The sequence below is a fragment of the Oncorhynchus mykiss genome, chromosome 22 (assembly GCF_013265735.2).
Source record: "Oncorhynchus mykiss isolate Arlee chromosome 22, USDA_OmykA_1.1, whole genome shotgun sequence".
In the NCBI taxonomy this organism is placed as follows: domain Eukaryota; kingdom Metazoa; phylum Chordata; class Actinopteri; order Salmoniformes; family Salmonidae; genus Oncorhynchus; species Oncorhynchus mykiss.
In genome coordinates this window covers 52,232,414-52,257,823 of record NC_048586.1, presented here as the reverse complement: position 1 = coordinate 52,257,823, position 25,410 = coordinate 52,232,414, and the positions used below count along the sequence as shown (strand labels likewise).

The 25,410-nt window shown below is 40.2% G+C and overlaps 1 protein-coding gene across 3 annotated transcripts in view; it reads left to right on the top strand.

Annotated features, from left to right (window-relative positions):
• Nucleotides 1-25,410, top strand: part of pfkla (phosphofructokinase, liver a) — a 69,484-nt gene that overhangs the window by 34,469 nt on the left and 9,605 nt on the right. For all 3 annotated transcript variants that reach the window (XM_036959536.1, XM_036959534.1, XM_036959537.1), the window contains 11 exons: nucleotides 159-203; nucleotides 317-425; nucleotides 11,968-12,063; nucleotides 15,848-15,940; nucleotides 17,469-17,594; nucleotides 17,828-17,892; nucleotides 21,881-21,944; nucleotides 22,214-22,360; nucleotides 24,630-24,700; nucleotides 24,824-24,911; nucleotides 25,216-25,368. In XM_036959536.1, coding sequence (XP_036815431.1) covers nucleotides 159-203; nucleotides 317-425; nucleotides 11,968-12,063; nucleotides 15,848-15,940; nucleotides 17,469-17,594; nucleotides 17,828-17,892; nucleotides 21,881-21,944; nucleotides 22,214-22,360; nucleotides 24,630-24,700; nucleotides 24,824-24,911; nucleotides 25,216-25,368 — 1,057 coding nt within the window. The remainder of the gene's footprint in view (nucleotides 1-158; nucleotides 204-316; nucleotides 426-11,967; nucleotides 12,064-15,847; nucleotides 15,941-17,468; nucleotides 17,595-17,827; nucleotides 17,893-21,880; nucleotides 21,945-22,213; nucleotides 22,361-24,629; nucleotides 24,701-24,823; nucleotides 24,912-25,215; nucleotides 25,369-25,410) is intronic.

Here is a 25,410-nt window from a genome sequence, read left to right as displayed (position 1 = left end):
TGTTATTTTAGTGTTCCCTTTATTTTTTTGAGCAGTGTATAATAAACAGAGTAGCAGCAGTGTGTGTAAGTTCAATTCTTAAATTCAATGACAACATGAATGTGGTTTGTACTAAATTGCTTTTAAAATCAGTTCTGAGTAAAGAGTTTATTTTACAGCCACCAGCGTGCATTTGTCCTGGAGGTCATGGGACGTCACTGTGGGTAAGTTAAGTTCCACATGTTAATGTTGTTATTTTAGGGTCGTTGTTATGTGTGACTGTATCCTCTGTAACCTCTCTAAAACAGGCCATTCCATTAATTTTCTCTCTCCACAGGTATCTAGCGTTGGTGTCTGCTCTGGCCTCCGGAGCAGACTGGCTCTTCATCCCAGAGGCTCCACCATTAGAGGGCTGGGAGGACCACATGTGTGCCCGCCTGGAGCATGTGAGGCTGGGACTAGTTCTATATTCTATACTGTTCTATCCTGTTCTATTTTATTCTATCCTGTTCTATCCTTTTCTATTCTGTTCTGTTCTATCCTGTTCTATTTTATTCTATACTGTTTTGTTCTATTTTATTCTATACTGTTCTATCCTGTTCTATTTTATTCTATACTGTTCTGTTCTATTTTATTCTATACTGTTCTATCCTTTTCTATTCTGTTCTGTTCTATCCTGTTCTATTTTATTCTATACTGTTCTGTTCTATTTTATTCTATACTGTTCTATCCTGTTCTATTTTATTCTATACTGTTCTGTTCTATTTTATTCTATACTGTTCTATCCTTTTCTATTCTGTTCTGTTCTATCCTGTTCTATTTTATTCTATACTGTTCTGTTCTATTTTATTCTATACTGTTCTATCCTTTTCTATTCTGTTCTGTTCTATCCTGTTCTATTTTATTCTATACTGTTCTATTTTATTATATACTGTTCTATCCTGTTCTATTTTATTCTATACTGTTCTATTTTATTCTATACTGTTCTATCCTTTTCTATTCTGTTCTGTTCTATCCTGTTCTATTTTATTCTATCCTGTTCTATTTTATTCTATACTGTTCTATTTTATTCTATACTGTTCTATCCTGTTCTATTTTATTCTATACTATTCTATTCTGTTCTATTTTATTCTATACTGTTCTATTTTATTCTATACTGTTCTCTCCTTTTCTATTTTATTCTATCCTGTTCTATTTTATTCTATACTGTTCTATCCTTTTCTATTCTGTTCTGTTCTATCCTGTTCTATTTTTTTCTATACTGTTCTATTTTATTATATACTGTTCTCTCCTTTTCTATTTTATTCTATCCTGTTCTATTTTATTCTATACTGTTCTATCCTTTTCTATTCTGTTCTGTTCTATCCTGTTCTATTTTATTCTATCCTGTTCTATTTTATTCTATACTGTTCTATTTTATTCTATACTGTTCTATCCTGTTCTATTTTATTCTATACTATTCTATTCTGTTCTATTTTATTCTATACTGTTCTATTTTATTCTATACTGTTCTCTCCTTTTCTATTTTATTCTATCCTGTTCTATTTTATTCTATACTGTTCTATCCTTTTCTATTCTGTTCTGTTCTATCCTGTTCTATTTTATTCTATACTGTTCTATTTTATTCTATACTGTTCTCTCCTTTTCTATTTTATTCTATCCTGTTCTATTTTATTCTATACTGTTCTATCCTTTTCTATTCTGTTCTGTTCTATCCTGTTCTATTTTATTCTATCCTGTTCTATTTTATTCTATACTGTTCTATTTTATTCTATACTGTTCTATCCTGTTCTATTTTATTCTATACTATTCTATTCTGTTCTATTTTATTCTATACTGTTCTATTTTATTCTATACTGTTCTCTCCTTTTCTATTTTATTCTATCCTGTTCTATTTTTTTCTATACTGTTCTATTTTATTCTTTACTGTTCTTTTTTATTCTATACTGTTCTATCCTGTTCTATTTTATTCTATACTGTTCTATCCTGTTCTATTTTATTCTATACTGTTCTATCCTGTTCTATTTTATTCTATCCTGTTCTATCCTATTCTGTTCTATTTTATTCTATACTGTTCTCTCCTTTTCTATTTTATTCTATCCTGTTCTATTTTATTCTATACTGTTCTATCCTTTTCTATTCTGTTCTGTTCTATCCTGTTCTATTTTATTCTATACTGTTCTATCCTGTTCTATTTTATTCTATACTGTTCTATCCTGTTCTATTTTATTCTATCCTGTTCTATCCTATTCTGTTCTATTTTATTCTATACTGTTCTCTCCTTTTCTATTTTATTCTATCCTGTTCTATTTTATTCTATACTGTTCTATCCTTTTCTATTCTATACTGTTCTATCCTGTTCTATTTTTTTCTATACTGTTCTATTTTATTCTATACTGTTCTTTTTTATTCTATACTGTTCTATCCTGTTCTATTTTATTCTATACTGTTCTATCCTTTTCTATTTTATTCTATCCTGTTCTATCCTGTTCTGTTCTATTTTATTCTATTCTACATGGAACAAAAATTGAAATGCAACAATTTCTAAGATTTTACTCAGTTACAGTTCATATCAGAAAATCGGTCATTTGAAATAAATTCATTAGACCCTAATCTATGGATTTCACATGACTGGGCAGGGGCGTAGCCATTGGTGAGCCAGGCCCAGCCAATCGGAATGAGTTTTTTCCCACAAAGGGGCTATATTACAGACAGAAATACCCCTCAAAATGTCTTGGATTTTCTTTTTCAGATCATGAAACATGGGACCAACACTTATTACATCAATCAAATGTATTTATACTGCCTTTTTAACATCATGTCACAAAGTGATATACAGAATCCCAGCCTAAAACAGCAACCAATGCAGATGTAGAAGCACGGTGGCTAGGAAAAACTCCCTAGAAAGGCAGGAACCTAGGAAGAAACCTAGAGAGGAACCAGGCTCTGAGGGGTGGCCAGTCCTCTTCTGGCTGTGCCGGTAGAGATTATAAGGGTACATGGCCATCAAAGCCATATCGTTCTTCAAGATGTTCAAACGTTCATAGATGACCAACAGGGTCAAATAATAATCACAGTGGTTGTAGAGGGTGCAACAGATCAGCACCTCAGGAGTAAATGTCAGTTGGCTTTTCATAGCTGAGCATTCAGAGGTCGAGAGAGAGAGAGAGGGAACACATTTAAGTTTACACAGGACACCAGATAAGACGACATAATTGCACCAGATAGGACAGACTGACCCCAGCCCCCCGGCACATAGACTATTGCAGCATAGATACTGGAGGCTGAGACGGGGGGGGGTGGACACTGTGGCCCAGGCCAACCAGGCAGGATATAACCCCACCCACTTTTCCAAAGCACAGTACCCACACCACTAGCTGGATATCAACAGACCACCATCTGACTACCCTGAGACAAGGCTGAGTATAGTCCCAACACCACTAGATGGATATCAACAGACCACCATCTGACTACCCTGAGACAAGGCTGAGTATAGTCCCCACACCACTAGATGGATATCAACAGACCACCATCTGACTACCCTGAGACAAGGCTGAGTATAGTCCCAACACCACTAGATGGATATCAACAGACCACCATCTGACTACCCTGAGACAAGGCTGAGTATAGTCCCAACACCACTAGATGGATATCAACAGACCACCATCTGACTACCCTGAGACAAGGCTGAGTATAGTCCCAACACCACTAGATGGATATCAACAGACCACCATCTGACTACCCTGAGACAAGGCTGAGTATAGTCCCAACACCACTAGATGGATATCAACAGACCACCATCTGACTACCCTGAGACAAGGCTGAGTATAGTCCCCACACCACTAGACGGATATCAACAGACCACCATCTGACTACCCTGAGACAAGGCTGAGTATAGTCCCAACACCACTAGATGGATATCAACAGACCACCATCTGACTACCCTGAGACAAGGCTGAGTATAGTCCCAACACCACTAGATGGATATCAACAGACCACCATCTGACTACCCTGAGACAAGGCTGAGTTTAGCCCAGGGAGATCTCCACCGCAGGAGCCCGAGTGGGCGCAAAACTGGACAGGAAGATCACGTCTGTGACTCAACCCACTCAAGTGATGCCCCCCTCCTAGGGACGGCATGGAAGAGCACTAGTAAGCCAGTGACTCAGCCCCTGTAATAGGGTCAGAGGCAGAGAATCCCAGTGGAGAGAGGGGAACCGGCCAGGCAGACTCATCAAGAGTGGTTAGTTACTCCAGTGCCTTGCCATTCACCTTCACACCCCTGGGCCAGACTACACTCAATCATAGGACCTACTGAAGAGATGAGTCTTCAATAGAGACTTAAAGGTTGGGCCCGAGTGCATCTCTCACATGGGTAGGCAGACCATTCCATAAAAATGGAGCTCTATAGGAGAAAGCCCTGCCTCCAGCTGTTTGCTTAGAAATTCTAGGGACAATTAGGAGGCCTGCGTCTTGTGACCGTAGCGTACGTGCAGGTATGTACGGCAGGACCAAATTGGAGAAACAGGTCGGAGCAAGCCCATGTAATGCTTTGTAGGTTAGCAGTAAAACCTTGAAATCAGCCCTTGCTTTGACAGGAAGCCAGTGTAGAGAGGCTAGCACTGGAGTAATATGATCCAATTTTTTGGTTCTAGTCAAGATTCTAGCAGCCGTATTTTGCACTAACTGAAGTTTATTTAGTGCTTTATCCGGGTAGTCTAACCTAGAAGTGACAAAAGCATGGATAAGCTTTTCTGCATAATTGTTTTACAGAAAAGTTCTGGTTTTTGCAATTTTACGAAGTTGGAAAAAGCTGCCCTTTAAATATTCTTGATGTGTTTGTCAAAAGAGAGGTCAGGGTCCAGAGTTTTGGGGATTCACCACTTCTTCATCGAAATGCATAGCTGTGTGTCGTCTGCATAGCAGTGACATTGTGTTTACGAATGACATCGCAAAGAGGTAGAATATATAGTGAAAACAATAGTGGTCCTAAAATGGAAACTTGAGGAACACCGAAACTTACCATTGATTTGTCAGAAGACAAACCATCCACAGAGACTAACTAATATCTTTCTGACTGTTGCCATCTAAACCAGGCCAGAACTTGTCCGTGTAGACCAATTAGGTTTTCCACTCTCTCCAGAAGAATGTGGTGGTTGATGTTGTCCAAAGCAGCACTAAGGGGCCTGCCGTGTTCTGAGGTACTGCATCTCAGTAACCCATTTCACTAAAAAGGGGGAAAAAGGTAACAAAAAACAAAGCAGCAGGGAGGACAGACCAAATTGGGTTTCCAATCTCTCCAAAATAATGTGGTGATCGATGGTATCAAAAGCAGCATTAAGGTCTAGGAGCACGAGGACAGATGCAGAGCCTCAGTCTGACGCCACTAAAAGCTCATTTACCACCTTCACGTGTGCATTCTCAGTGCTGCATGTTGCATTTATATTTCTGTTCAGCATATGTTCTAGCCTCTTCTACACCTGCATTGCTTGCTGTTTGGGGGTTTTAGGCTGAGTTTCTGTACAGCACTTTGAGATATCAGCTGATGTACGAAGGGCTATATAAATACATTTGATTTGATCTTCTGTTATACAGTGCATTCGGAAAATATTCAGACCCCTTGACTTTTTTCACATTTTGTAATGTTAAAGCCTTATTTATTATAATTGTAAATTCAATTTTAGAATAAGTTGATTGGACATGATTTGGAAAGGCACACACTTGTCTATATAAGGTCCCACAGTTGACATGTCAGAGTAAAAACCAAGCCATGAGGTCGAAGGAATTGTCCGTAGAGCTCCGAGACAGGATTGTGTCAAGGCACAGATCTGGGGAAGGGTATCAAAATATTTCTGCAGCATTGAAGGTCCCCAAGAACACAGTGGCCTCCATCATTCTTAAATGGAATAAGTTTGGAACCACCAAGACTCTTCCTCAAGCTGTCTGCTCGGCCAAACTGGGCAATCGGGGGAGAAGGACCTTTGTCAGGGAGGTGACCAAGAAGCCTATGGTCACGCTGACAGAGCTTCAGAGTTCCTCTGTGGAGATGGGAGAACCTTCCAGAAGGACTATATCTGCAGCACTTTACCAATCAGGTGAAGTAAAATGCACATGACAGCCTGCTTGGAGTTTCCAAAAGGCACTTAAAGGACTCTAGTGAGGAACAAGATTCTCTGGTCTGATGAAACCAAGATTGAACTCTTTGGCCTGAATGCCAAGCGTCACGTCTGGAGGAAACCTGGCACCATCTCTACAGTGAAGCATGGTGGTGGCAGCAGCATGTTGTGGGAATGTTTTTCAGCGGCAGGACAACGACCCTAAGCACACAGCCAAGACAACGCAGGAATGGCTTCGGGACAAGTCTCTGAATGTCCTTCAGTGGCCCAGCCACAGCCCGGACTTGAATCCGATCTAACATCTCTGGAGAGACCTGAAAATAGCTGTGCAGAAACACTCCCCATCCAACCTGACAGAGCTTGAGAGGATCTGCAGAGAAGAATCGGAGAAAATCCCCAAATACAGGTGTGCCAAGCTTGTAGCGTCATACTCAAGAAGACACGAGGCTGGAATCACAACAAAGTTGTTCTATTCTATGTCTTGTTTTGTTTTATTCTATATCCTGTTATATTCTCTGTTCTGTTCTAAAGTCTGTTATGTGTTCTGTTCTAGATTATATTCTGTTCTATTCTGCTCTGTTCTATGCTCTGTTCTATTCTATATTTAGTTCTGCTTTGCTCTGTTCTATATTGTGTTATATTCTATGTTCTGTTTTGTTCTGCTCTATTATATTCTGTTCTGTTATATTCTGTTCTGTTATATTCTATATTCTGTTCTGTTATATTCTGTTCTATTATATTCTATATTCTGTTCTATTATATTCTGTTATATTATATTCTATATTCTGTTATATTATATTCTGTTCTATTATATTCTGTTCTATTATATTCTATATTCTGTTCTATTATATTCTGTTATATTATATTCTATATTCTGTTCTGTTATATTCTGTTATATTATATTCTATATTCTGTTCTATTATATTCTGTTCTATTATATTCTATATTCTGTTCTATTATATTCTGTTCTATTATATTCTGTTCTATTATATTCTGTTCTATTATATTCTATATTCTGTTCTATTATATTCTGTTCTATTATATTCTATATTCTGTTCTGTTATATTCTGTTCTATTATATTCTATATTCTGTTCTATTATATTCTGTTCTATTATATTCTATATTCTGTTATATTATATTCTGTTCTATTATATTATATTCTGTTCTATTATATTCTATATTCTGTTCTATTATATTCTGTTCTATTATATTCTATATTCTGTTCTATTATATTCTGTTCTATTATATTCTATATTCTGTTCTATTATATTCTATATTCTGTTCTATTATATTCTATATTCTGTTCTATTATATTCTGTTCTATTATATTCTATATTCTGTTCTATTATATTCTGTTCTATTATATTCTATATTCTGTTATATTATATTCTGTTCTATTATATTCTATATTCTGTTCTGTTATATTCTGTTCTATTATATTCTATATTCTGTTCTATTATATTCTGTTCTATTATATTCTATATTCTGTTCTATTATATTCTGTTCTATTATATTCTATATTATGTTATATTATATTCTGTTCTATTATATTCTGTTCTATTATATTCTATATTCTGTTCTGTTATATTCTGTTCTATTATATTCTATATTCTGTTATATTATAGTCTATATTCTGTTCTATTATATTCTGTTCTATTATATTCTATATTCTGTTCTATTATATTCTGTTCTATTATATTCTGTTCTATTATATTCTATATTCTGTTATATTATAGTCTATATTCTGTTCTATTATATTCTATATTCTGTTCTATTATATTCTGTTCTATTATATTCTGTTCTATTATATTCTATATTCTGTTCTATTATATTCTGTTCTATTATATTCTATATTCTGTTCTATTATATTCTGTTCTATTATATTCTGTTCTGTTATATTCTGTTCTATTATATTCTATATTCTGTTCTATTATATTCTATATTCTGTTCTATTATATTCTGTTCTATTATATTCTATATTCTGTTCTGTTATATTCTGTTCTATTATATTCTATATTCTGTTCTATTATATTCTGTTCTATTATATTCTATATTCTGTTCTATTATATTCTATATTCTGTTCTATTATATTCTGTTCTATTATATTCTATATTCTGTTATATTATATTCTGTTCTATTATATTCTGTTCTATTATATTCTGTTCTGTTATATTCTGTTCTATTATATTCTATATTCTGTTCTATTATATTCTATATTCTGTTCTGTTATATTCTGTTATATTATAGTCTATATTCTGTTCTATTATATTCTATATTCTGTTCTGTTATATTCTGTTCTATTATATTCTATATTCTGTTCTATTATATTCTATATTCTGTTCTGTTATATTCTGTTCTATTATATTCTATATTCTGTTATATTATAGTCTATATTCTGTTATATTATATTCTGTTCTATTATATTCTGTTCTATTATATTCTGTTCTGTTATATTCTGTTCTATTATATTCTATATTCTGTTCTATTATATTCTATATTCTGTTCTGTTATATTCTGTTCTATTATATTCTATATTCTGTTCTATTATATTCTATATTCTGTTCTGTTGTATTCTGTTCTATTATATTCTATATTCTGTTATATTATAGTCTATATTCTGTTCTATTATATTCTGTTCTATTATATTCTATATTCTGTTCTATTATATTCTGTTCTATTATATTCTATATTCTGTTCTATTATATTCTGTTCTATTATATTCTGTTCTGTTATATTCTGTTCTATTATATTCTATATTCTGTTCTATTATATTCTATATTCTGTTCTATTATATTCTGTTCTATTATATTCTATATTCTGTTCTGTTATATTCTGTTCTATTATATTCTATATTCTGTTCTATTATATTCTGTTCTATTATATTCTATATTCTGTTCTATTATATTCTGTTCTATTATATTCTGTTCTATTATATTCTGTTCTATTATATTCTATATTCTGTTCTATTATATTCTATATTCTGTTCTATTATATTCTGTTCTATTATATTCTATATTCTGTTCTGTTATATTCTGTTCTGTTATATTCTGTTCTATTATATTCTATATTCTGTTCTATTATATTCTGTTCTATTATATTCTGTTCTATTATATTCTATATTCTGTTCTATTATATTCTGTTCTATTATATTCTATATTCTGTTCTATTATATTCTATATTCTGTTCTATTATATTCTATATTCTGTTCTATTATATTCTATATTCTGTTCTATTATATTCTATATTCTGTTCTATTATATTCTATATTCTGTTCTATTATATTCTGTTCTATTATATTCTATATTCTGTTCTATTATATTCTATATTCTGTTCTATTATATTCTATATTCTGTTCTATTATATTCTGTTCTATTATATTCTATATTCTGTTCTATTATATTCTGTTCTATTATATTCTATATTCTGTTCTATTATATTCTGTTCTATTATATTCTATATTCTGTTCTATTATATTCTGTTCTATTATATTCTATATTCTGTTCTATTATATTCTGTTCTATTATATTCTATATTCTGTTCTATTATATTCTGTTCTATTATATTCTGTTCTATTATATTCTATATTCTGTTCTATTATATTCTATATTCTGTTCTATTATATTCTATATTCTGTTCTATTATATTCTATATTCTGTTCTATTATATTCTATATTCTGTTCTATTATATTCTGTTCTATTATATTCTATATTCTGTTCTATTATATTCTGTTCTATTATATTCTGTTCTGTTATATTATATTCTATATTCTGTTATATTATATTCTGTTCTATTATATTCTGTTCTATTATATTCTATATTCTGTTCTATTATATTCTGTTCTATTATATTCTATATTCTGTTCTATTATATTCTGTTCTATTATATTCTATATTCTGTTATATTATATTCTGTTCTATTATATTCTGTTCTATTATATTCTATATTCTGTTATATTATATTCTGTTCTATTATATTCTGTTCTATTATATTCTGTTCTATTATATTCTATATTCTGTTCTATTATATTCTGTTCTATTATATTCTATATTCTGTTCTATTATATTCTGTTCTATTATATTCTGTTCTATTATATTCTATATTCTGTTCTGTTATATTCTGTTCTATTATATTCTGTTCTATTATATTCTATATTCTGTTCTATTATATTCTGTTCTATTATATTCTATATTCTGTTCTGTTATATTCTGTTCTATTATATTCTGTTCTATTATATTCTATATTCTGTTCTATTATATTCTGTTCTATTATATTCTATATTCTGTTCTGTTATATTCTGTTCTATTATATTCTATATTCTGTTCTATTATATTCTGTTCTATTATATTCTGTTCTATTATATTCTGTTCTATTATATTCTATATTCTGTTCTGTTATATTCTGTTCTATTATATTCTATATTCTGTTCTATTATATTCTGTTCTATTATATTCTATATTCTGTTATATTATATTCTATATTCTGTTCTATTATATTCTGTTCTGTTATATTCTGTTCTATTATATTCTATATTCTGTTCTATTATATTCTGTTCTATTATATTCTGTTCTATTATATTCTGTTCTGTTATATTCTGTTCTATTATATTCTATATTCTGTTCTATTATATTCTGTTCTATTATATTCTGTTCTATTATATTCTATATTCTGTTCTATTATATTCTGTTCTATTATATTCTATATTCTGTTCTATTATATTCTATATTCTGTTCTGTTATATTCTGTTCTATTATATTCTATATTCTGTTCTATTATATTCTATATTCTGTTCTATTATATTTAAATCAAATCAAATTTATTTATATAGCCCTTCGTACATCAGCTGATATCTCAAAGTGCTGTACAGAAACCCAGCCTAAAACCCAAAATAGCAAGCAATGCAGGTGTAGAAGCACGGTGGCTAGGAAAAACTCCCTAGAAAGGCCAAAACCTAGGAAGAAACCTAGAGAGGAACCAGGCTATGTGGGGTGGCTCTTCTGGCTGTGCCGGGTGGAGATTATAACAGAACATGGCCAAGATGTTCAAATGTTCATAAATGACCAGCATGGTCGAATAATAATAAGGCAGAACAGTTGAAACTGGAGCAGCAGCACGGCCAGGTGGACTGGGGACAGCAAGGAGTCATCATGTCAGGTATTCCTGGGGCATGGTCCTAGGGCTGAGGTCCTCCGAGAGAGAGAAAGAAAGAGAGAATTAGAGAGAGCATATGTGGGGTGGCCAGTCCTCTTCTGGCTGTGCCGGGTGGAGATTATAACAGAACATGGCCAAGATGTTCAAATGTTCATAAATGACCAGCATGGTCGAATAATAATAAGGCAGAACAGTTGAAACTGGAGCAGCAGCACGGCCAGGTGGACTGGGGACAGCAAGGAGAGAGAGAGGAAGAAAGAGAGAAAGAGAGAAGGAGAGAATTAGAGAACGCACACTTAGATTCACACAGGACACCGAATAGGACAGGAGAAGTACTCAAGATATAACAAACTGACAAACTGTTCTATTATATTCTATATTCTGTTCTATTATATTCTGTTCTATTATATTCTATATTCTGTTCTATTATATTCTGTTCTATTATATTCTATATTCTGTTCTATATTCAGTTCTATTACATTCTGTTCTTTGTTATATTATGTTCTATATTATGTTCTATATTATGTTCTATATTCTGTTCTATATTATGTTCTATATTATGTTCTATATTCTGTTTCATTCTGTTCTCTATTCTGTTCTGTTCTTTTGCATTCTGTTCTGAAGAGCCAAATACACTGAAAGACACTGGTGTAGTGTGTGTGCAGAGTGTCAGTAATATAGTAGTATGTGTGTGTGTGTGTGTGTGATGTGTTTGTGTGCAGAGTCGCAGTAAGGGCTCCAGGCTGAACATAGTAATCATCGCTGAAGGGGCCATCAACAGAGCTGGTGAACCGATCTCTTCAAGCTACGTCAAGGATGTACGTCTTTAAGCAGCTCATTCCGTGTGCCTCTGTCTTTGTATGAAAGCCTGATAAACTGCATCAGTATTAATCACATAGTGACTTCTTATACTTTGTGGGACCATGACAATGCGTCCCAAATTTCACCCTGTTCCCTTTGTAGTGCACTATAAAGAGAACAGGATGCATCCCATGACTGTATAAACATCTGTGTTCCCTTTGCTGACTTGACCTCGTTTCTCCATGTCTATTCCCTGACTGACTGCTCCTCTCTCCTTGTCTATTCTCTGACTGGCTGACTGCTCCTCTCTCCATGTCTATTCCCTGACTGACTGACTGTTCCTCTCTCCATGTCTATTCTCTGACTGGCTGGCTGACTGCTCCTCTCTCCATGTCTATTCTCTGACTGGCTGACTGACTGGCTGACTGCTCCTCTCTCCATGTCTATTCCCTGACTGACTGACAGCTCCTCTCTCCATGTCTATTCTCTGACTGGCTGGCTGACTGCTCCTCTCTCCATGTCTATTCTCTGACTGGCTGACTGCTCCTCTCTCCATGTCTATTCTCTGACTGGCTGACTGCTCCTCTCTCCATGTCTATTCTCTGACTGGCTGACTGACTGGCTGACTGCTCCTCTCTCCATGTCTATTCCCTGACTGACTGACAGCTCCTCTCTCCATGTCTATTCTCTGACTGGCTGGCTGACTGCTCCTCTCTCCATGTCTATTCTCTGACTGGCTGACTGCTCCTCTCTCCATGTCTATTCCCTGACTGACTGACTGCTCCTCTCTCCATGTCTATTCTCTGACTGGCTGACTGACTGCTCCTCTCTCCATGTCTATTCTCTGACTGGCTGACTGACTGGCTGACTGCTCCTCTCCATGTCTATTATCTGACTGGCTGACTGCTCCTCTCTCCATGTCTATTCTCTGACTGGCTGACTGCTCCTCTCTCCATGTCTATTCTCTGACTGGCTGGCTGACTGCTCCTCTCTCCATGTCTATTCTCTGACTGGCTGACTGCTCCTCTCCATGTCTATTCTCTGACTGGCTGACTGCTCCTCTCTCCATGTCTATTCTCTGACTGGCTGACTGCTCCTCTCTCCATGTCTATTCCCTGACTGACTGACTGGCTGCTCCTCTCTCCATGTCTATTCCCTGACTGGCTGACTGCTCCTCTCTCCATGTCTCTTCCCTGGCTGACTGACTGGCTGACTGCTCCTCTCTCCATGTCTATTCCCTGACTGACTGACTGCTCCTCTCTCCATGTCTATTCTCTGACTGGCTGGCTGACTGCTCCTCTCTCCATGTCTATTCTCTGACTGGCTGACTGACTGGCTGACTGCTCCTCTCCATGTCTATTCTCTGACTGGCTGACTGCTCCTCTCTCCATGTCTATTCTCTGACTGGCTGACTGCTCCTCTCTCCATGTCTATTCCCTGACTGACTGACTGGCTGACTGCTCCTCTCTCCATGTCTATTCTCTGACTGGCTGACTGCTCTTCTCTCCATGTCTATTCTCTGACTGGCTGACTGCTCCTCTCTCCTTGTCTATTCCCTGGCTGACTGCTCCTCTCTCCATGTCTATTCCCTGACTGGCTGAGTGACTGCTCCTCTCTCCATGTCTATTCCCTGACTGGCTGACTGCTCCTCTCTCCATGTCTCTTCCCTGGCTGACTGGCTGTCTGACTGCTACTCTCTCCATGTCTCTTCCCTGGCTGACTCGTTGGCTGGCTGACTGGTCCTCTCTCCATGTCTATTCCCTGGCTGACTGCTCCTCTCTCCATGTCTATTCCCTGACTGACTGACAGCTCCTCTCTCCATGTCTATTCTCTGACTGGCTGGCTGACTGCTCCTCTCTCCATGTCTATTCTCTGACTGGCTGACTGCTCCTCTCTCCATGTCTATTCTCTGACTGGCTGACTGCTCCTCTCTCCATGTCTATTCTCTGACTGGCTGACTGACTGGCTGACTGCTCCTCTCTCCATGTCTATTCCCTGACTGACTGACTGCTCCTCTCTCCATGTCTATTCTCTGACTGGCTGGCTGACTGCTCCTCTCTCCATGTCTATTCTCTGACTGGCTGACTGACTGGCTGACTGCTCCTCTCTCCATGTCTATTCCCTGACTGACTGACTGCTCCTCTCTCCATGTCTATTCTCTGACTGGCTGGCTGACTGCTCCTCTCTCCATGTCTATTCTCTGACTGGCTGACTGCTCCTCTCTCCATGTCTATTCCCTGACTGACTAACTGCTCCTCTCTCCATGTCTATTCTCTGACTGGCTGGCTGACTGCTCCTCTCTCCATGTCTATTCCCTGACTGACTGACTGCTCCTCTCTCCATGTCTATTCTCTGACTGTCTGGCTGACTGCTCCTCTCTCCATGTCTATTCCCTGACTGACTGACTGGCTGACTGCTCCTCTCTCCATGTCTATTCTCTGACTGGCTGACTGCTCCTCTCTCCATGTCTATTCTCTGACTGGCTGACTGCTCCTCTCTCCTTGTCTGTTCCCTGGCTGACTGCTCCTCTCTCCATGTCTATTCCCTGACTGGCTGAGTGACTGCTCCTCTCTCCATGTCTATTCCCTGACTGGCTGACTGCTCCTCTCTCCATGTCTCTTCCCTGGCTGACTGGCTGGCTGACTGCTCCTCTCTCCATGTCTCTTCCCTGGCTGACTCGTTGGCTGGCTGACTGGTCCTTTCTCCATGTCTATTCCCAGGCTGACTGCTCCTCTCTCCATGTCTATTCTCTGACTGGCTGACTGCTCCTCCATGTCTATTCTCTGACTGGCTGACTGACTGGCTGACTGCTCCTCTCTCCATGTCTATTCCCTGACTGACTAACTGCTCCTCTCTCCATGTCTCTTCCCTGGCTGACTGACTGGCTGACTGCTGCTCTCTCCATGTCTATTCCCTGACTGACTGACTGCTCCTCTCTCCATGTCTATTCTCTGACTGGCTGGCTGACTGCTCCTCTCCATGTCTATTCTCTGACTGGCTGACTGCTCCTCTCTCCTTGTCTATTCCCTGGCTGACTGCTCCTCTCTCCATGTCTATTCCCTGACTGGCTGAGTGACTGCTCCTCTCTCCATGTCTATTCCCTGACTGGCTGACTGCTCCTCTCTCCATGTCTCTTCCCTGGCTGACTGGCTGGCTGACTGCTACTCTCTCCATGTCTCTTCCCTGGCTGACTCGTTGGCTGGCTGACTGGTCCTCTCTCCATGTCTATTCCCAGGCTGACTGCTCCTCTCTCCATGTCTATTCCCTGACTGACTGGCTGACTGCTCCTCTCTCCATGTCTATTCCCTGACTGACTGGCTGACTGCTCCTCTCTCCATGTCTATTCCCTGGCTGACTGCTCCTCTCTCCATGTCTATTCCCTGGCTGACTGCTCCTCTCTCCATGTCTATTCCCTGACTGACTGCTCCTCTCTCCATGTCTATTCCCTGGCTGACTGCTCCTCTCTCCATGTCTATTCCCTGACTGACTGGCTGACTGCTCCTCTCTCCATGTCTATTCTCTGACTGACTGACTGGCTGACTGCTCCTCTCTCCATGTCTATTCCCTGGCTGACTGCTCCTCTCTCCATGTCTATTCCCTGGCTGACTGCTCCTCTCTCCATGTCTATTCCCTGACTGACTGGCTGACTGCTCCTCTCTCCATGTCTATTCTCTGACTGACTGACTGGCTGGCTGCTCCTCCATGTCTATTCTCTGACTGACTGACTGGCTGACTGCTCCTCTCTCCATGTCTCCATGTCTATTATCTGACTGTCTCTCCCTGTCTCATGTCTCTTTGTAGCTGGTAGAGAAGAGGCTGGGCTATGACACCCGGGTGACAGTCCTAGGTCATGTACAGCGAGGGGGAACACCCTCCGCCTTCGACCGGGTGCTGGTGAGTTCAGCTCCTTAACACTTGTTATACTCTCCCTGGACGCCCCTACTGTACTGGACACCCCTACTGTACTGGACACGCCTACTGTACTGGACACGCCTACTGTACTGGACACGCCTACTGTACTGGACTCTCCTACTGTACTGGACACCCCTACTGTACTGGACACCCCTACTGTACTGGACTCCCCTACTGTACTGGACTCCCCTACTGTACTGGACTCCCCTACTGTACTGGACTCCCCTACTGTACTGGACTCCCCTACTGTACTGGACTCCCCTACTGTACTGGACTCTCCTACTGTACTGGACACCCCTACTGTACTGGACTCCCCTACTGTACTGGACACCCCTACTGTACTGGACACGCCTACTGTACTGGACACGCCTACTGTACTGGACTCTCCTACTGTACTGGACACCCCTACTGTACTGGACACCCCTACTGTACTGGACACCCCTACTGTACTGGACTCCCCTACTGTACTGGACTCCCCTACTGTACTGGACTCCCCTACTGTACTGGACTCTCCTACTGTACTGGACTCTCCTACTGTACTGGACTCTCCTACTGTACTGGACACCCCTACTGTACTGGACTCCCCTACTGTACTGGACTCCCCTACTGTACTGGACTCCCCTACTGTACTGGACGTAGTGGAGTAGTGTGGAGTAGTGTGCTGTTCGGTTTAGATTGGAGTAGTGTGCTGTTCGGTTTAGATTGGAGTAGTGTGCTGTTCGGTTTAGATTGGAGTAGTGGGCTGTTACGTTTAGATTGGGGTAGTGGGCTGTTACGTTTAGATTGGAGTAGTGTGCTGTTCGGTTTAGATTGGAGTAGTGTGCTGTTCGGTTCAGATTGGAGTAGTGTGCTGTTCGGTTTAGATTGGAGTAGTGTGCTGTTCGGTTTAGATTGGAGTAGTGTGCTGTTCGGTTTAGATTGGAGTAGTGGGCTGTTCGGTTTAGATTGGAGTAGTGGGCTGTTCCGTTTAGATTGGAGTAGTGGGCTGTTCGGTTTAGATTGGAGTAGTGGGCTGTTCGGTTTAGATTGGTGTAGTGGGGTGTTCCGTTCATGTTGGAGTAGTGGGATGTTCCGTTCATGTTGGAGTAGTGGGGTGTTCGGTTTAGATTGGAGTAGTGGGGTGTTCCGTTCATGTTGGAGTAGTGGGGTGTTCGGTTCAGATTGTAGTGGGGTGTTCCGTTCATGTTGGAGTAGTGGGCTGTTCGGTTTAGATTGGGTATATTGAAGCTGCAGTTTGTCAGAGGGTGTCGTAGTGAATGCAAGGTTCAGAATGTAAGAGTGGCGCTGAACCAGCTTGTGGACTGGCTGCGCAACTATGTTATTTAAAATAGGAAATGAAATACTATTTTATTTTGTATATTATTTTTTATCATTTCAGGCTCTAGATTGCAGGAAATGGCAGTTATAGGTGTTCCAAAAAATCTCTGAGTCCAAAGGCCTACGGACCTCCCCTGTGCCCCGTACTCGGCAGCACCATCTTGTTAAGTCCTGTCCTGTTGTAATTCCACAGAGCAGTAAGGTGGGAGTGGAGGCTGTCGTCGCTCTGTTAGAGGCCACTCCAGAGACCCCAGCCTGTGTCATCGGCCTGTCAGGAAACCAGGCTGTCCGCCTGCCTCTTGTGGAGTGTGTACAGATGGTGAGGTATCTTCCTGTTTCAGAAGTGACGAACCACTGACAAATTATCCTAACAATAAACAGTCCTGAATATTTTTGGTCCATGTCTGTAAATCTAATCTCTTTCACAGTTCTTCTCTCATACTCTGCAACAGAGCATTACAGTCTTACTGTTTGAGGGAGGGTAATGAGAGGGATTTGCACAAATCGAATTCTGACGATCGTATGATTATATGATGTGTGTCTTGCCTGTAGACTAAAGAGGTTCAGAAGGCCATGAATGAAAAGAGGTTTGATGAAGCCATCCAACTGAGAGGAAGGTGAGAGATGTCAAATATCTTATGAATATGATACACCACGTGACCAAAAGTATCTGCTTGTTGAACATCTCATTCCAAAATCAAGGGCATTAATATGGAGTTGGTCCCCCCTTTGCTGCCATAAGAGCATTGGTGTTGTTGGGCGTTTTGGCCTGGCTCATAGTCGGCGATCCAATTCATCCCAAAGGTGTTCGATGGGGTTGAGGTCAGGGCTCTGTGCAGGCCAGTCAAGTTCTTCCACACCAATCTCGACACCATTTCTGTATGGCCCTTGCTTTGTGCACGGGGGCATTGTCATGCTGAAACAGGAAAGGGACTTCCCCAAACTGTTGCCACAAAATTGGAAGCACTGAATCGTCTCGCATGTCATTGTATGCTATAGAGTTAAGATTTCCCGTCACTGGAACTAAGGGGCCTAGCCCGAACCATGAAACAGCCCCAGACCATTATTCAGACCATTATTCCTCCTCCACCAAACTTTACCATTGGCACAATGAATTCGGGCAGGTAGCTTTCTCCTGGCATCTACCAAATCCAGTTTTGTCCATCGGACACTTACGGTTGACCGGGGCAGCTCTAGCAGGTCAGAAATTCGAACAACTGACTTGTTGTAAAGGTGGCATCATATCATGGTGCCACGTTGAAAGTCACTGAGCTCTTCAGTAAGGTCATTCTACTGCCAATGTTTGTCTATGGAGATTGCATGGCTGTGTGCTCGGTTTTATCCACCTGTTATCAATGGGTGTGGCTGAAATCCACTAACTTGAACGGGTGTCCACATACTTTTGTACAGGGCCTTCGGAAAGTAGTTAGACCCTTGACTTTTTCCACATTTTCTTACATTACAGCCTTATTCTAAAATGTATTACATAAAAAAATCCTCATCAATCTACACAATACCCAATAATGACAAAGCAAAAACAATGTCTGCTAATTCATAAAAATACAGAAAATGAAATATCACAAAGCCATAAGTATTCAGACCCTTTGGCAGCGGTTACAGTCTTGAGTATGACGCTACAAGCTTGGCTCACATGTATTTGGGGAGTTTCTCCCATTCTTCTCTGCAGATCCTCTCTGTTCAGGTCTCTCCAGAGATGTTCGATCGGGTTCAAGTCCGGGCTCTGGCTGAGCCACTCGAGGACATTCAGAGACTTGTCCCGAAGCCACTCCTGCGTTGTCTTGGCTGTGTGCTTAGGGTTGTTGTCCTGTTGAAAGGTGAACCTTTGCCCCAGTCTGAGGTCCTGAGTGCTTTGGAGCAGGTTTTCATCAAGGATCTCACTGTACTTCGAGAGATGGTACCAGGTTTCCTCCAGACGTGAAGCTTGGCATTCAGGCCAAAGACTTCAATCAAGGTTTCATCAGACCAGAGACTAATCTTGTTTCTCATGGTCTGAGTCCTTTAGGTGCCTTTTGGCAAACTCCAAGTGGGCTGTCATGTGCCTTTTACTGAGGAGTGGCTTCCATCTGGCCACTACCATAAGGGCCTGGTTGGTGGAGTGCTGCAGAGATGGTATCCTTCTGGAAGGTTCTCCCATCTGCACAGAGAAACTCCGGAGCTCTTTCAGAGTGACCATTGGGTTCTTGGTCACTTCCCCTACCAAGGCCCTCCTCGATTGCTCAGTTTGGCCGGGCGGCCAGCTCTAGGAAGAGTCTTGGTGGTTCCAAACCTCTTCCATTGGAAAGCTGTCAAGGCAGAGGGTGGCTACTTTGAAAAATCTCAAATATAAAATATATTTTGATTTGTTGAACACTTTTTTTGGTTACTACATAATTCCATTTGTGTTATTTCATAGTTTTGATGTCTTCACTATTATTCTACAATGTATAAAATAGTAAAAGTAAAGGAAAACACTGGAATGAGTAGGTATGTCTAAACTTTTGACTGGTACAAAAGTATATTAGACTAACATAGATACAGCCCATACACACACCAGTCTCAACAGTGAAGAGGAGACTCCAGTATAATGGCCTTCTAGGCAGGGTTCCTCTGTCCAGTCTCAACGTCAACAGTGAAGAGGCCACTCCAGTATAATGGCCTTCTAGGCAGGGTTCCTCTGTCCAGTCTCAACGTCAACAGTGAAGAGGCCACTCCAGTATAATGGCCTTCTAGGCAGGGTTCCTCTGTCCAGTCTCAACGTCAACAGTGAAGAGGCCACTCCAGTATAATGGCCTTCTAGGCAGGGTTCCTCTGTCCAGTCTCAACGTTAACAGTGAAGAGGCGACTCCGGGATGCTGGCCTTCTAGGCAGAGTTCCTCTGTCCAGTCTCAACGTCAACAGTGAAGAGGAGACTCCAGTATAATCGCCTTCTAGGCAGAGTTCCTCTGTCCAGTCTCAACGTCAACAGTGAAGAGGCCACTCCAGTATAATCGCCTTCTAGGCAGAGTTCCTCTGTCCAGTCTCAACGTCAACAGTGAAGAGGAGACTCCAGTATAATGGCCTTCTAGGCAGGGTTCCTCTGTCCAGTGTCTGTGTTATTTTGCCCATCTTAATCTTTTATTTTTTATTGGCCAGTCTTTGCAACCCTGCCTAGAAGGTCATTACACTGGAGTCGCCTCTTCCCTGTTGAGACTGGTGTTTTGCGGGTACTATTTAATGAAGCTGCCAGTTGAGGACTTGTGAGGCGTCTGTTTCTTAAACTAGACAAACTAATATACTTGTCCTCTTGCTCAGTTGTGCACCGGGGCCTCCCACTACTCTTCCTATTCTAGTTAGAGACAGTTTGCGCAGTTCTGTGAAGGGAGTAGTACACAGCGTTGTACGAGATCTTCAGTTTCTTGGCAATTTCTCGCATGGAATAGCCTTCATTTCTCAGAACAAGAATAGACAGATGAGTTTCAGAAGAAAGTACTTTGTTTCTGGCCATTTTCAGCCTGTAATCGAACCCACAAATGCTGATGCTCCATATACTCAACTGGTCTTATTTTATGGCCAGTTTTATTGCTTCTTTAATCAGTACAACAGTTTTCAGCTGTGTTAACTGTGGCAGACCAGGGGGTTTGGTGAAGATGTTTACACTGATCAGACACGAACAGAGTAGGATTAGCTCGGTTTCCAAGGGGGTTTATTAAATAATATATCAAAAAGAAAAGGATATGATATGAGACTCTCCGGGATACCGTCTTCTGGGCTCCAGGTCTTGCTGTATCCTGTCGGGCACGCAAACTCAACTCTCTCGTCTTAGCTCGGGTAACCGTCTCCAACTACATGGAAGTCACCTCACTTCCTCCCTGTGTTGCCCTTCTGGCAGCTTTATGGGGCTTGTACAGCTGGTGAGTAATCAAGGGCTGATTGCTCACCAACTCCCCCATTAGCCCTTGATTACTCACCAACTCCCCCATCAGCCCTGGATTACTCACCAACTCCCCCATCAGCCCTGGATTACTCACCAACTCCCCCATCAGCCCTGGATTACTCACCAACTCCCCCATCAGCCCTGGATTACTCACCAGCTCCCAATCAGCCCCAATTAGTCCTGGGTGGAGAGCCCGTCGTGACCTGGCACGTCCAGCAGATGGAGCCATCGCTTAGTGATGTATACTCCGTCTGTCACCAGGCCTCAACGAGTCTCCCCCTGGTGGCTGACCTGCTGTACGCCACATAACATAATTTCAAAAGGGTTTTCTAATGATCAATTAGCCTTTTAAAATGATAAACTTGGATTAGCTCACACAACGTGCCATTGGAACACAGGAGTGATGGTTGCTGATAATGGGCCTCTGTACGCCTATGTAGATATTTCATTAAAAAATCAGCCGTTTCCAGCTGCAATAGTCATTTACAACATTAACGATGTCTACACTGTATTTCTGATCAATTTGATGACATTTTAATGGACAAAAAATAATTTTCTTTTAAAAAACAAAGACATTTCTCTGTGAACGCTTTTTGAACGGTGGGGTATTATGTATGTAAATATGAAATAATGAATGTGATATTAAGAACATTTGATACATGTTTTCTGAATATTATTTCTTCTTTGTTTAGGAGCTTTGAGAACAACTGGAACATGTACAAACTGCTTGCCTTTCAGAAGCCTGCTGTTACCAAGGTAATGTATTATTATATTTGTCCTTTATTTAACCAGGCAAGTCAGTTAAGCACAAGTTCTTATTTACAATGACGGCCTATCCCCGGCCAAACCTGGACGACCTGGGGCCAATGTGATACAGCCTGAATTTGAACCAGGGTCTGTAGTGACGTCTCTTGCACTGAGATGCAGTGCCTTAGAGCGCTGAGCCACTCGGAAGCCTTCATATTCACTGTGAGACATTACTCCCATGACATGGCTGTAGACTCCTCTGTCTCATCTTTCTTCAGAGCAACCACACGCTGGCGGTGCTGAATGTGGGTGCTCCAGCAGCAGGGATGAATGCAGCGGTCCGGTCGGCTGTCAGAGTGGCGCTGGCCTACGGTCACAAGGTCTACTCTGTCAATGACGGCTTCGAGGGGCTTGCCAATGGAGCGGTGAGGATATAGTCTCTTTAGGATACAACACTAAACATGCTATGGATGGATGGATGGATGGATGGATAGAGAGACAGCAGATTGATTCAGCAGTATTATCTAGTAGTAGGATGGATGGATGGATGAAGGAGACAGATTGATTCAGCAGTATTATCCAGTATTAAGATGGATGGATGAAGAGAGAGACGGATTGATTCAGCAGTATTATCTAGTAGTAGGATGGATGGATGGATGAAGGAGACAGATTGATTCAGCAGTATTATCTAGTAGTAGGATGGATGGATGGATGAAGAGAGAGACGGATTGATTCAGCAGTATTATCTAGTAGTAGGATGGATGGATGGATGAAGAGAGAGACAGATTGATTCAGCAGTATTATCCAGTATTAAGATGGATGGATGAAGAGAGAGACAGATTGATTCAGCAGTATTGTCTAGTAGTGGAATGGATGGATGAAGAGGGAGACAGTAGATTGATTCAGCAGTATTATCTAGTAGTAGGATGGATGGATGGATGAAGAGAGAGACAGATTGATTCAGCAGTATTATCCAGTATTAAGATGGATGGATGAAGAGAGAGACAGATTGATTCAGCAGTATTGTCTAGTAGTGGAATGGATGGATGAAGAGGGAGACAGTAGATTGATTCAGCAGTATTATCTAGTAGTAGGATGGATGGATGGATGAAGAGAGAGACAGATTGATTCAGCAGTATTATCTAGTAGTAGGATGGATGGATGGATGAAGGAGACAGATTGATTCAGCAGTATTATCCAGTATTAAGATGGATGGATGAAGAGAGAGACGGATTGATTCAGCAGTATTGTCTAGTAGTGGAATGGATGGATGAAGAGGGAGACAGTAGATTGATTCAGCAGTATTATCTAGTAGTAGGATGGATGGATGGATGGAGACAGATTGATTCAGCAGTATTATCCAGTATTAAGATGGATGGATGAAGATGGAGACAGATTGATTCAGCAGTATTATCCAGTATTCAGATGCTCTATTGTCTTTCAAGGTGTCCCAGTATGTTCTACAAATCTGATCCTTTTTTTCAATTTCTGCCTAAAATGAAGAAAAAAAACATGCTTTTTCTTTTCTTTAATCATGTTTGAAATGCAAAAGAAAGGCCATACAATCAAAGGAGTTTAGGTGTAATTTAGATTTGACCAGCAGATGGCAGCAGTGTGCGCAACGTTTCAGACTGATCCAGTGAAGCATTACATTACTACAAAATATTTTGTATCAAGTCTGCCAGGAGTTCTTTAAGAGTGCATGGTGGGTGGAGGAATTGACCGACAAATCTGTGGATATAGCTGCCTATATATACCAGCCTAATGTCATCTGTCAAACAGGTATGACTACCTCTCATTTCTTAAATAGGAAGAAATAGGCTCCATCACAAACTAACTACAGCTCTTTGTTAAGTGTTGCAGTCATTTCACTTGCTGTAGTAGCTGACATGTATAATGTTGAGTCATCTGCATACATAGACGACACACTGGCTTCAATCAAGTAAAGATTGAAAAAGTAAGGGGCCTAGACAGCTGCCCTGGGGAATTCCTGATTCTACCTGGATTATGTTGGAGAGGCTTCCATTAAAGAACACCCTCTGTGTTCTGTTAGACAGGTAACTCTTTATCCTCATTATAGCAGGGGGTGTAAAGCCATAACACACACGTTTTACCAGCAGCCGACTGATCGATAATGTCAAAAGCCGCAACAGTTGCCCCAATCTTTTTATCATCAATTTCTCTCAGCCAATCATCAGTCATTTGTGTAAGTGTTGAATGTCCTTCTCTATAATCATGCTGAAAGTTTGTTGTCAATTTGTTTACTGTAAAATATCATTGTATCTGGTCAAATACAATCTTTTCCAGAAGTTTACTAAGGGTTGGTGGTAAGAGGCTGATTGGTCGGCTATTTGAGCCAGTAAAGGGGGCTTTACTATTCTTAGGTAGCAGAATTACTTTTGCTTCCCTCCAGGCCTGAGGGCCACACACTCTCTAGTAGGCTTAGCTTGAAGACATGACAAATAGGAGTGGCCATATCGTCCGCTATTATCCTCCAATTTTCCATACAATGTTCAGACCCAGGTGGCTTGTCATTGTTGATAGAAAACAATACTTTTTTTCACTTCTTCCACACTCACTTTACGGAATTCAAAATTGAGAATCCATGTGGAGACAATTGTGACAGAGAGAACTGCCTGCACATTTTCAAATCGGGACATATTGATTGCCTGGCGTGTGTTCGTCCTCTACCAGGTGACAGAGATCGAGTGGCACGGTGTGGCTGGATGGACTGGCCAGGGTGGATCTCTTCTGGGGACTAAACGGTCTGTTTTACAATGATGATTAGGAGGGAAAGCAGTTGATAGTTTGTGGTGTGCCCTTTTTTAAAATTAGAAAGATGTCCTCCTGAATTGTGGTTTGCTGTGGGGGTTCTTTGTGTTCCACAGAACCCTTCCCAGTACTTGCATGCAGAAGATCGTGGACACCATCAACAAGCATAATATCCAGGCTCTGCTGATCGTTGGGGGATTTGAGGTACCAGTTACAGACAAAAACAGAACATTATATTGAGAATGGTGTTAGTATTCCCTAATGGCGTACATCAGATAATTTTATATGGCCTCCCTCCTCAAAACGTTGTTTTAGTCACATATGTTCTGTTATTTGATCTTCCTACGATGTAATGTACTATTTCATTTTAAAGTTCATGTCAGCTGTTAGAAAGACTAAACAATGTGACTGTGTTGACGGGTATTGAATCATTTCTGAAATAATACACACACTAGATAGAGACTGTTAATGGCCTCCATCTGATGGCGTGTGTGTGTGTTCTCTACAGGCGTACGAAGGCGTGCTGGAGTTATATGATGCTCGCGGTAGCTTTGACGAGTTGTGTATCCCCATGGTGGTGATCCCTGCCACCATCAGTAACAACGTACCCGGGACAGACTTCAGTCTGGGGGCAGACACGGCTGTCAACGCTGCCATGGAGGTCAGTCTGATCTGATGAAAGATAAAACACAATAAAACCCAA